The sequence below is a fragment of the Salvia splendens genome, chromosome 2 (assembly GCF_004379255.2).
Source record: "Salvia splendens isolate huo1 chromosome 2, SspV2, whole genome shotgun sequence".
NCBI lineage: Eukaryota > Viridiplantae > Streptophyta > Magnoliopsida > Lamiales > Lamiaceae > Salvia > Salvia splendens.
Genome location: NC_056033.1, coordinates 33,994,766 through 34,007,478, shown reverse-complemented (window position 1 = coordinate 34,007,478; position 12,713 = coordinate 33,994,766). Strand labels below are relative to the sequence as shown.

Genomic DNA, 12,713 nt, shown 5'->3' with positions numbered 1-12,713 from the left:
AACTCAGGCCACGATCGTAGGCCATGACCTACGCTACATCCACGATCTTAGGCCATGACCTACACGACATCCACGACTTAGGGTGGTGATGCAAGCCACGATCTTAGTCCAAGATATAAATGGAACTTAGATCTGATATGAGGAGGTTAAGCTCTCTAGAGATAAAACACCATATAGCAAATAGCAAGTTTGTATTTGTAAGCTGTAGAAAACAGATCAAGCAATACAATCTTGCCCTCCCTTTTTCCCGTGGACGTAGATTTACTTCAGTAAATCGAACCACGTAAATTCTTTGTGTCTGTATTTTCATTCTCTACCAGCATTTGCTAACATCAAAAATTCGCGGAGCCATCAGAATTACTTTGGATGCATGTATATCCCATCCACATGTTTCTTAATTTAAAATTTGGATGATTCTAAAATTATTACGAGCATGTCACTTTACTATACTATTAATACTCACAGCTACGTCTAAATACTACTACTACTACTACTACTGATGAATAACTAAATACGATGTTAATAAACGCATATGCATATCACTTCAATCAATTTTTTATTTGCGAAAATTAAATACCAATTATATTGAAATAAAAGAAATTTATTTCAAAATTAATATTTTCCCCAGAAGAGAGCGTGTGAGCACGCGCGAGTGGTGCGAATAAGAAAAGGGAGAGCTACTGAAATGTGGTCTCATATCATTCAAAGTTGACACCCTACACTTTTGGTATTCTCCGCCATTGGCAGCCCGCCAATCACACACATCAAAAACAACTGCTCAACAAATCCCTAGGCTAGGTTTGGTGAGGTGTTTGATCCTAAAAGAGACGGAAGAGTATGGAGGTTAGAGCAAGAGCGCCTGGGAAAATCATACTCGCCGGCGAGCACGCCGTCGTTCACGGATCCACTGCCGTCGCTGCCACCATCGATCTCTACACTTTTGTATCTCTCCGCTTCCCCACTCCCGAGGGTACTTTACTTGTTATCCCCTTTCTCTTGTTGTAGTGATTGTGATTGATGAGAAATGTTCGTTTTGTTGTTGACTTTCCTTCGTTTTGGTTTGATTAGTTCCTTGAACTAATGCATTGTGTTTGTTGGGGGTTTAAGCGGCCGTAATTGGGAAATTACCTCATCGCATAGTTGCTATACATAATCTATTTCACAATCTACCTTAAGTTTGTTTGGAGCTTCTTAATTTATTTATGATTCAAGTTCTTATTCCTGATTCTGTTCTACCTAGTAGCAACATGATGCATAATTACTCAGTTGATGACCTGTCGACTAAAAGGTACTCCATATTTGAAAGATTTGACTTCAGTCTGTTCCTTATGAAAATTTTAATTCACGAGAAAGTAAACTATAGACACAGCCGCAATATTACTATGTATCACTCACTATCAAGGAATCCAAGACTCTTGATATACTAAGTAGTATATTAGCAGCTCACCTATTTTTCTTTCTTGATGATGCCATCTTGTATAATGGTACTATAATTATATGCTACTACTTTGTATGCTTTCCCTCTCTCACTGTTCAAATTCTTCTTCTAGATAACAACGATGCACTACAAGTCCAGTTCAAGGATGTGGACTTGGAATTTTCTTGGCCAGTTGGAAAACTTAAGGAAGTTCTGCCTGAACTGGGCAGCAAGTCTGCTTCCACACCTTCATCATGTTCATTAGAGACCACAAAAGCAATTGCTTCATTAGTGGAAGAACTAAATTTAGCAGAATCTAAGCTTGGACTAGCTTCAGGAATTTCAGCTTTCCTTTGGCTATATACATCAATCCTTGGGTGTGCAAATAAGCTATACTCATGTTTCTAATACTTATTATAAGCATGAATTTTCTGCATCTAATATAGTTGCATTTTGTTTACTTTATCAGTGATAAGCCAGCTAAAGTTGTTGTGAATTCTGAGCTACCATTAGGCTCTGGCTTGGGTTCGTCTGCTGCTCTTTGTGTTGCGCTGTCTGCTGCCCTCCTTTCACTGTCTGATTCTTTGAAACTTGATTTTAGCCATCAAGGTTGGCAAACATTTGGGGACAGTGAACTAGATCTGGTAAACAAATGGGCATTTGAAGGTGAAAAGATTATCCATGGGAGGCCTTCTGGGATAGACAATACAGTTAGCACCTTTGGTATGTAAACATTCTCCTTTGATATCCTCGATCTTTATAACTTTTTCAGCATTAAGATGAAAAATAAAGTAGAGGAACTACCATACGATCTATCATTGGTATCTAAGATGCAATTGATTGACTGTTGTCTTAGGTACATAGCATGCTGAGTGACTAAGTATTCAGTCAGATTGTGTGAAATGGTTATTGTGATAATAAATAGCCAAACCACTACATGAAGTATATAGGGATGGGGTAACGTGATAGTAGTATTTTAAATACTAGGATTGAAAATTGTCATGCATAGAAGTCAAATAAATGGAGGAATTTCGTATGCTACATGTTTTCATGGCGAGCAAAGACAATATGATTGTATGTGAGATATGCTTCCTTACTAGGTAAACATCTAAACAAGGTGAATTTTATGAACTAAAACTTTTATTATACTATTTCAGCAAAATAAAATAAAATATTAGACTATTTCAGCTAAGTAGCTAACAATATATTACAGGGAACATGATAAAATTTAGGTCTGGCGAACTCACACGTATCAAGACGAATATGCCTTTGAAGATGCTCGTTACTAACATGAAAGTTGGAAGAAATACAAGAGCATTGGTTTCTGGTGTGTCAGAAAGGGCAGTGAGACATGGTAGTGCAATGAGTTCTGTATTTAAAGCTGTTGATTCGATAAGCAATGAGGTGGCTGCCATCATCCAGTCACCAGTTTCTGATGATCTTGCTATAACTGAGAAAGAGGAAAAACTAGGGGAACTGATGGAGATGAATCAGGGATTACTCCAGTGCATGGGGGTCAGCCATGCTACCATTGAGACTGTGATCAAAACTACGTTAAAATACAAGCTAGCCACTAAACTAACAGGAGCTGGTGGAGGAGGCTGTGTCGTCACACTACTACCTGCATGTATCCTTTTTGTCTGTGCTATTTTTTCGTTTTCTGATAACTTTTTTTGCTCACAATCATTCTGTTCAATACCATCAAGACCTTTGTCCAATTTTGTTTGACATATGAAAAAGATGATTTCCATGACTAGATGACCTAGTATTAGCAGGAACAGTCGTTGAAAAAGTAATTGCAGAGCTAGAAGAATGTGGGTTCCAATGTTTGATAGCTGGAATCGGTGGAAGAGGCATGGAGATTAGCTTTAGTGGTTTCTCCGCTTAACATAGACCAGAAGCAACCCCCCAAATGTAAGATCTATCCCTTATTCTTCAAATAATGATTTGCAGATCTAATCATTCTGGCCGCTTGTTTCTGTGTCCGTGCGTGTAGTTTTTCCATGCTAATAACTTTTTCTTGTATGAACTATATCACATTGTTGTTGCAATCTATATTTTGCATCTGTACTGTACCACTCGAAAAAAATTTAAGTAAAGAAAACTTTGTAATTTTATCTGTTTGAATTCTTATGTGTTGTCTGCAGCACTGGCTAAGCAAGCATAGAACAAGGGGTACCATTGTACCCCAAATAATTGTCTACCTATTATAATATTGTGATAAATATTGCAAAAAGCATAAGTGGTGCAGTGGTTGCTGAGGCGGTTTTCTAAGTAGAGACCTGAGTTCGACTCCTCCTGGTCTCAATTGTTTTCAATTATGTTGTTTATCACCTATGTTCCCAATTTTTTGTATGCTTATTTTCTTTAATTTTCTATTTCGTAGATTATTATTCTGTTTTCTATTTTGTATACTTATTCCGATAGTTATTATATTTGATGATTTTAGGAATTCTTTTTTAACTTATTTTCTTTAATTTTCTATTTTGTAGATTATTATTTTGTTTCTATTTTGTATACTTATTCCGATAGTTATTATATTTGATGATTTTAGGAACCCTATATCACCTATGTTCCCAATTTTTTGTATGCTTATTTTCTTTAATTTTCTATTTCGTAGATTATTATTCTGTTTTCTATTTTGTATACTTATTCCGATAGTTATTATATTTGATGATTTTAGGAATTCTTTTTTAACTTATTTTCTTTAATTTTCTATTTTGTAGATTATTATTTTGTTTCTATTTTGTATACTTATTCCGATAGTTATTATATTTGATGATTTTAGGAATTCCTTTGTATGTTCTTTCTTTTATACTCTATTTTGTGGTGGTTTATAATATAATATTATATTTTATCTTGTTTATATTTTAAAGTAGTAGTATTATATTTAATATGTTTATTTATCATAAAATTCGTGCCCCTAATTTAAAAAGTCTGGATCCGCCATTGATCTCCAGAGCAATCTATATTATTGGTGTTTAATAATGGTTTCTTATTTATCGTGTGATTATGGTGATTATGGTGACATTTCATATATCAACCAATCATATGGGATTTATAGCAAGATTTCGATGTTTGCAAATCGAAAGGTTTGTGTATTAACCTTTTCTTCCCAACCACAACAGTTTCAGCTTTTCCACTGCCTTTTTTGCTTAAACTGACGCTTTCCTTCCCAACCACAAAAGTAGTCGCGTACCAACCTTGCGGCGGCTTCCTCCCGGTTACGATTGATGTAAGTCCGGGATCACCTTTGAGGCGCCGCGGCTTCCTCCTCCTCCCGACGTCGATCTTCTGTTAGCGATTCTTCCATTATTCGACGCATTAGCTTAAATGGATCCATGAATAGATTAAATTTGGAAGAAGAATAATATTTTGAGGTGAAGAATGTAGAGTGTTTGAGTGAGAATATAGAGTTTTTTTTGTGGATTAATTTATGAGAATGATTTAGAGTTGTGATCATATGATAACCCCTAAATCTCGTAATAACCCTATAACCAAATCTGGACCGCACATATTTCTAATCTTGTGGCTGAGATTCAAAGTTAGATTTACTTCATAAAAAAAAAGGCGGAGGGGTAAATATGTCATTTCCCTCATTTAATTTCTGAATTTCGCCAAATATCACGTAAAATGATAAAATGATATATGTTAGGTTTATTGCATAGAATGATAGTCTTGCCGGATAGAATGATACTCAACTTCATAAAAAAGGTGGAGGGGTAAATATGTCATTTCGCTCATTTAATTTCTGAATTCGCCAAATATCACGTAAAATGATAAAATGACAGGTTTATTGCATAGAATGATAGTTTTGCCGGATAGAATGATACTCTGAGTTGATAAAATGATACTTTTGACTGACTGATAAAATGATAAAATGATATATGTTAGGTTTATTGCATAGAATGATAGTTTTTCCGGATAGAATGATACTCTGAGTTGATAAAATGATATTTTTAGTTTATAAATGTTATGTTTACTGCATAAAATGATAGTTTTGCCGGATAGAATGATAGTTTTGTCGGATAGAATGATACTTTCAGCCGATAGAATGATAGTTTTGGCGGGTAGAATGATACTTTCAGCCGATAGAATGATAGGTATTTTTGGTGTATAAAATGACATTTTTGTTTAATAAAATGATACTTTTACCTGATAAAATGATAATCTAAGAGGATAAAATGACAGAAACCTTATAAAAATGATACTCTGAGTTGATAAAATGATACGTTTACTGCTTTGTAGGTTTGTATATTATGTATTGTGCCGATTATGTTAGGTTTATTGCATAGAATGATAGTTTTGCCGGATAGAATGATACTCTGAGTTTATAAAATCATAGTTTTGTCTGCAACCAAAAATACCTATCATTCTATCGGCTGAAAGTATCATTCTACTCGGCAAAACTATCATTCTATCGGCTGAAAGTATCATTCTATCCGGCAAAACTATCATTCTATCGGCTGAAAGTATCATTCTATCCGGCAAAACTATCATTTTATGCAGTAAACCTAACATTTATAAGCTAAAAGTATCATTTTATCAACTCAGAGTATCATTCTATCCGGAAAAACTATCATTCTATGCAATAAACCTAACATATATCATTTTATCATTTTATCAGTCAGTCAAAAGTATCATTTTATCAACTCAGAGTATCATTCTATTCGGCAAAACTATCATTCTATGCAATAAACCTATCATTTTATCATTTTACGTGATATTTGGCGAAATTCAGAGTATCATTCTATACTTTTGGATGACTGAAGTTATCATTCTATACTTTTACGTGATATCATTCTATACTTTTGGCTTATAATGATAGTTTCGTCATTTTTTAGGTCGAAGTATCATTTTATCGGCTGCGAAATTAAACTATCATTCTATCCGGCAAAAACTATCATTCTATCCGGCAAAACTATCATTCTATCCGCCAAAGGTATCATTTTATCAACTAAAGTATCATTCTATCTGCTGTGAGTATCATTTTATCATTTTATCAGTCAAGAGTATCATTTTATCAACTCATAGTATCATTCTATCCGGCAAAACTATCATTCTATCCAATAAACCTATCATTTTATCATTTTACGTGATATTTGGCGAAATTCAGAGTATCATTCTATACTTTTGGATGACTGAAGTTATCATTCTATACTTTTAGGTGATATCATTCTATACTTTTGGCTTATAATGATAGTTTCGTCATTTTTTAGGTCGAAGTATCATTTTATCGGCTGCGAAATTAAACTATCATTCTATCCGGCAAAAACTATCATTATATCCGGCAAAACTATCATTCTATCTGCCAAAGGTATCATTTTATCAACTAAAGTATCATTCTATCTGCTGTGAGTATCATTTTATCATTTTATCAGTCAAGAGTATCATTTTATCAACTCATAGTATCATTCTATCCGGCAAAACTATCATTCTATCCAATAAACCTATCATTTTATCATTTTACGTGATATTTGGCGAAATTCAGAGTATCATTTTATCAACTCATAGTATCATTTTATCAACTCAGAGTATCATTCTATCCGGCAAAACTATCATTCTATGCAATAAACCTATCATTTTATCATTGTATCATTTTACGTGATATTTGGCGAAATTCAGAAATTAAATGAGCGAAATGACAGTTTTACCCCTCCGCCTTTTTTTTATGAAGTAAATCTAAGTTTGAATCTCAACCGCGTGATTTTAAAAATGTGCGGTCCAGATTTAGTTATAGGGTTATTACGATATTTAGAGGTTATCAATATAACGCACCCCTGATTTGATATTTATAGAAGTGATTGAGGGCTTAAAAAAAATTTAAAAAAATATATAAAAATTTGTAAAAAACGGCTATAAACCCTAGTATAATTTTGGGATTTTTTTTATTTTTCAAATTTTTTTTGATATTTTTTTAAAAAAAATAAAAAATATATTTTCAACGGAAATAAACTACGCCCACTCGCGGGCCGGCGAGTGGGCGTCACGGACGAACCGCAGCTCGCCACGTCGCCAACGCGCGAGGCGAGACAGCTCGCCGAGTGTCTCTCCGAGACGAGTTACGGGACGGGCTGGGGACGAGACGGAGCCAGCAATGCTGTCTCGCTAGGGACCGCAACGAGACGCGTTGCGGATGCCCTAAGCTTTCATCTATATAACTTAGTTCCCAAGAATATACCACTCTAAGATCTCTATCTGTGAGTACATAATAACATAAAATTATACTCCCTCCATCCGCGAATAGGAGTCCTATTTTTCTATTTTAGTCCATCCACGAATAAGAGTCTCGGTTCACTTTTACCAATGGTAAAAGGGTCTCATCTTCCACTAACTTATTGCACTTACATTTTATTTAAAACTTATATATACAAGTGAGACCTCTATTCCACTAACTTTTTTCCACCAATTTTTCTTAATATTTCTTAAAACTCGTGAATGGCGGAAAGAGGGAGTAGTACTATTACTACTACTACTGCTATAATTCAACTTCCAATTTAGAGATCAACATTATATAAAATGAATTTACTAATGTTTTTCTGCGGCGGTTTGTTCGATTCACAATCTGATAACTCACTTATGTTCCCACAATGTTAGATACATTTTTTATGCATTAACTAATTATCGGTGTCATAACGACGACTTAAAAAGCACGTGATTAATAATTTTTGTGATCAATATGAGCTTAAACTAAAAAACATACCATTACAAAATTGAGGAAAGAAGACAAAGGAATTGGGGACCCTTTTGTAATTAGTTTATTATTGACGTTTCCATTCGTGGTCAATAAGTTTGTAGGATTCAAATTTAAATTTCTGAAGTTGGAAACCTTATTAAACTAATCACACACAAGTGCACGATTGTTTATCTTGTCTCTTCTTTTTACGACTTTTACACTGCATTCTGACTAAGATTTCTATAAATTATTACAAAGAGCACATCAAGCAAAGTCCATTTGTTAAAAGTATAGCCTAAAATCCTCATTTGCTAAAGAAAAATCTGCACACTCCTCCTTACCCTAAATCAAATTAACAATATCAGAGCCTTGATAATATTTACTTTGTTATATTCCTCTCGTGTATTTTTATCAAATACTAAAATTTGTAAAATTCTCCAATATTTTTCTCAGAATTGTGAAGTTAATAACACGATGTGGAATATATTGTTGCAACGGAGAAATTTTTGGAAAGCAAAATTAGAATCTAAACCAAAAAAAGTAGGAGCTTTTCGTTGATTCTCTCTTAGCTTCTTTCTTTTTAGTATCTCTTTCCGTTATGGTTTTTTAAATTGGAGTCTCTTTCTATTCTGGTTCTGTTTTAGCATGAAGTGGTTTTATTGCCTGAATGTATTAAAGTTGCAGCCTTCATCGTTAAGTTATAAGTGCATACTTTTCCAAATAAAAATTATTATTAATTGAAATATATAAAGTATCTTATTTTCGTCCTTTCCATGGAAAAATAGAAAATTTGTTGATTATCTTTCGAATTTTCAATTTAATGAAAAATCGTAATTGACTCTCAAAAGTTCGTCATTTTAACGACAATTAATCCATACAAATATCTAGATATTAATTTTAAAAAAAGAATAAGCACACTCTTATAGAAGAGACAAAAATAGAAAATTACTGTTCAGTCGGTGTTCAATACATTTTAAGTCGAAAATTTACTTATAATTTTTAAATTAGAACCTAGATTTACTTATATTTGTTTCTACTATCATCTTTTATTCGCACCTAAATTACACTAATTTTCCGTTCATCCAACATTTTATCTTTTTGTAAATGAATTGTTCAGATGATATTTTTTATAAAAATATAATTGATTACTATAATAGAATACATCATAATTAATATTTATTGAAACAAATAAAATTCTAAAAAAGGTTGTACTACATCTTATTTTAATAATTAATTTTGACTGATACAAATAACAATAAATTCCAAAAATATAGCCTAATTTAAGGCAATAAATTGTCGATGTCAATTATAAAATTCAACCATAAACTATGTAAAAAATATATATTTTTTAAAAGTAGTAGTAATCTAAAACACAGAGACAATTATTAATTTATATTTTTTGTTGATTTTTGGTCGAGTCGGTAACTTTTTTGTAAGATAATTGTAAAAATTGCAAAATTATGATGATATACTTAAATGAAACTACATGTATATAAAAATGAAAATATATGACGTCGGGATTGCTCTAATAAAATGTTAAATGAAAATTAAAGAAGTAGTACATGATATAAATAAGCAGCGTGGCCTCGCTGATGTAACTACACGAAGAATTTTGAAACGGTTTCTACCAAATTCAGAGAGAAGAGAAAGAGAGAGATCTGGCGGTGGAGAGTTCGGATGACGTCTACGTTCTGCCTGAAGATTGCATAGCCACCGCGATTTCCCTCACCAGCCCTAAGGACGCTTGCCGTCTCTCGGCGGTCGCCTCCACATTCCGATCCGCCTCCGAATCCGACGCCGTTTGGGCCCGCTTCCTTCCCTCCGACTATCGAGACCTAATTTCCCGTGCTCTCGATGGTGGCGATTCACTTCTTACTAAATTTCGTTCCAAGAAAGACCTCTATCTACACCTCTGCGATCACCCGATTGTAATTGACGATGGTCGCAAGGTATGCCGCTTTGCTCTTCGATTTTTTATCGCACCGATGCTGAGATTTCTCTCGTTTTAATTGATCTTATTTTGGACGCAATCGCTGATTTTAAGTTTACGTGACTGAGTCGGTGCGACGATTACTGTGATTATTCGATGATATGATTTAATTGAATTTAGCCTCATCAGAATTTAAATTATTAGGCGAAGCGAAATTGTACTTAATTAAGTAAGTCTCCAGTTGGTGCAGTGTTGGATGCTCTGTATACTTTCTTTCACTTATATGAAGCAGAAACATTAGAGAAACGTACAAAATGATAGTCATTTTTCTACTATACAACTCACACAATTTTGTGGTTCTTATATTCTGTTTAAATTCAGCTCTGATTTCTTGTTTCAGATTTGCATCTAACTGCAATTTTTTGTTTTGAGTGAATCCTTTCGAGTTCCCTTGCTATTCTCAACTAGTATTTGATTCAATCGACTGATATATCTTCATAGTGTGATTGACCTTGCAAGCTTGTAATGTAATACTTGAAGCATGAATGGCTTTAACACTTGCATCCTTTTGTGATCATTGAGTTTCTCACGTTTGTTAATTCAAGTTGTTCTGATGTGCGGTCAATCTGATATGCTTTCTGTATCATTGAACAAGAGTTTCCAATTGGAGAAGCTGAGTGGTAAGAAATGTTATATGTTATCTGCAAGGGACCTCTACATTGTGTGGGGAGATACTCCTCAATATTGGCGATTCATCAGTCTCCCTGAATCCAGGTAGTTAAATTAACTCAAATTGTGCTGTTGTTTATTTTTCTAGTGGGCTAATGCTTACTCATATTCATATTAGGTTTCCAGAGGTGGCAGAGCTCCTCGATGTTTGTTGGTTTGAAATAAGGGGGAAGATAAAGATGAGCATGCTATCTGGTGGCACTAATTATGCAGCATACCTTGTGTTCACTTGCAAATCAAGACTATATGGATTTGATCATCAATATGCGGATGGTTATGTGGGAGTGAGCGGGCGCGAAAGTGAGAAACGTAACGTTTGTTTGGATCCAGATGGAGTGCAGAGGCATAGGTATCAGATTGTACCGAGACGAGTAGGGAGTGTTTACCGCTGGTTAACTCAAATGCGAAACCCGGAAATGATTCCGGAAACGGAGTATCCGAAGCAGAGAGACGACGGGTGGATGGAGGTAGAGTTGGGAGAGTGTTTTGTAGAGGAAGGACAAGATGGAGAGCTGGAGGCAAGCGTGATGGAGGTCAAGGGAGGAAACTGGAAGAGTGGGATCATTGTTCAAGGGATTGAGATTAGACCTAAAGAGAGAAAGTAGATAGATACATGTGTCTATGAAAATTTATTCTCATGCTGATCAATGTTCATAGTAAATGTCTGTAAGAATTTTTTGTAATGTTCGGTGTTGTTATCGTTGTATTGTCATGTTCTCTTAACTTCTGCTGTAAGATTGTCATGTTGTTCTCTTGACTTGTGCTATAAGGTCGATCCATGGATATCATATCATATCATATTGTTGTGGAAAAACATCACTACTAATTTACTAAATCAACCATCAATATGCGTACTATCATGTAATTTCCTTCACTCAATATACGGGAGCAATATGGCCAGGCTTTAAGAGTTACTACTTGTCTCTGGAAAAAAGATTTAAATATAAACACCATATTCACACCACAAAGGGCCGCGCATTACTGAACAATATTCATAGGAGTATAATATTGCCAAATTTTGCCAAATTTTGAGCCTGGATAGAGTTTTACTGTCACAGTAGGGGTGGCAAAATGGGTAGCGGGTAATGGGTTATTCCCATTTTGACCCGCTACCCAACGATAACGGGAAATGGGGCGGGATCAGGTAGTATGTTTTAGAGTTTTGCGGGTACGGGTATACCCGCTGTCAAATATACCAAAGTCAAGACTTACCAAAGGAAGAAAAGTAATTAGTGGAGAATGATATGTAATTGATATGGAATTAATGTGCCATACATAGCCCTAGAATAGATTGATCTATTACCTAAATTACATTGTAATTTTCCCTTTAAGTAGGGGAAAGAACCTTGTGTTACATACATCAAAATACAATAACAATCATCTTCTCCAAACACCTTTTTCACTCTGAATTGCCCTATGAGTCGCCTAACTCTCGATTACCATAGTTAAGATGGTATCAGAGCAGGTTTATCCGGGCTTGAGACTCAGAAAAATTTCATCACAGTCTCGAGTACCTTTCTCGACCCTTTGAAACCCGTGAAAAAACGCAACCAAACATGTCAGAATCAGAAGATCCTTCAAAAACCAACTCAACCGTAACCCTATCAGCAGAACAGTTTGCTGAACTGATGAGACTAAGTATGTCTCAGAAAAACCAAAACCCACAGCCTTCTTCCATCGAATCACTAGGCGAGGTACGCCTAGCAGAAAAGCTCAACGGGGATAACTACCCACTATGGGCTAAACTGATGAGTCGAGCAATCAGGGGGAAGGGTCTGGCATCTCACATCAATAAAGTTACTGAACCCCCCCCCCAATTCCGACGGACCCAAACTACAATCGTTGGCAGCAGCGGGACGATTGCTGCTTCAATTGGATTATAAGCAACATCGACGCCAACCTCGTAAACGAGGTGTCCCAGTACGAGACGGCTTATGACTTATGGGATAATCTAGCCACCA

General features: G+C 35.0%; 2 protein-coding genes across 2 annotated transcripts; both read left to right on the top strand.

Annotated features, from left to right (window-relative positions):
- The first annotated feature begins 722 nt into the window (after positions 1 to 722).
- On the top strand, positions 723 to 3,536 carry LOC121765029 (mevalonate kinase-like). Its single transcript, XM_042161072.1, has 5 exons — positions 723 to 970; positions 1,551 to 1,794; positions 1,887 to 2,140; positions 2,631 to 3,044; positions 3,184 to 3,536. Exons 1-5 carry the CDS (start codon positions 838 to 840, stop codon positions 3,303 to 3,305), a joined length of 1,167 nt encoding a protein of 388 aa, XP_042017006.1. The 5' UTR covers positions 723 to 837; the 3' UTR covers positions 3,306 to 3,536.
- Positions 3,537 to 9,709: 6,173 nt separating this feature from the next.
- On the top strand, positions 9,710 to 11,545 carry LOC121778839 (F-box protein PP2-B10-like; the record flags this gene model as incomplete). The annotated part of the gene is made up of 3 exons (XM_042176244.1): positions 9,710 to 10,042; positions 10,679 to 10,797; positions 10,871 to 11,545. Coding segments are annotated over 3 exons (939 nt in total), but the record flags the coding sequence as incomplete, so codon positions are not given.
- Between the last annotated feature and the right edge of the window lie 1,168 nt (positions 11,546 to 12,713).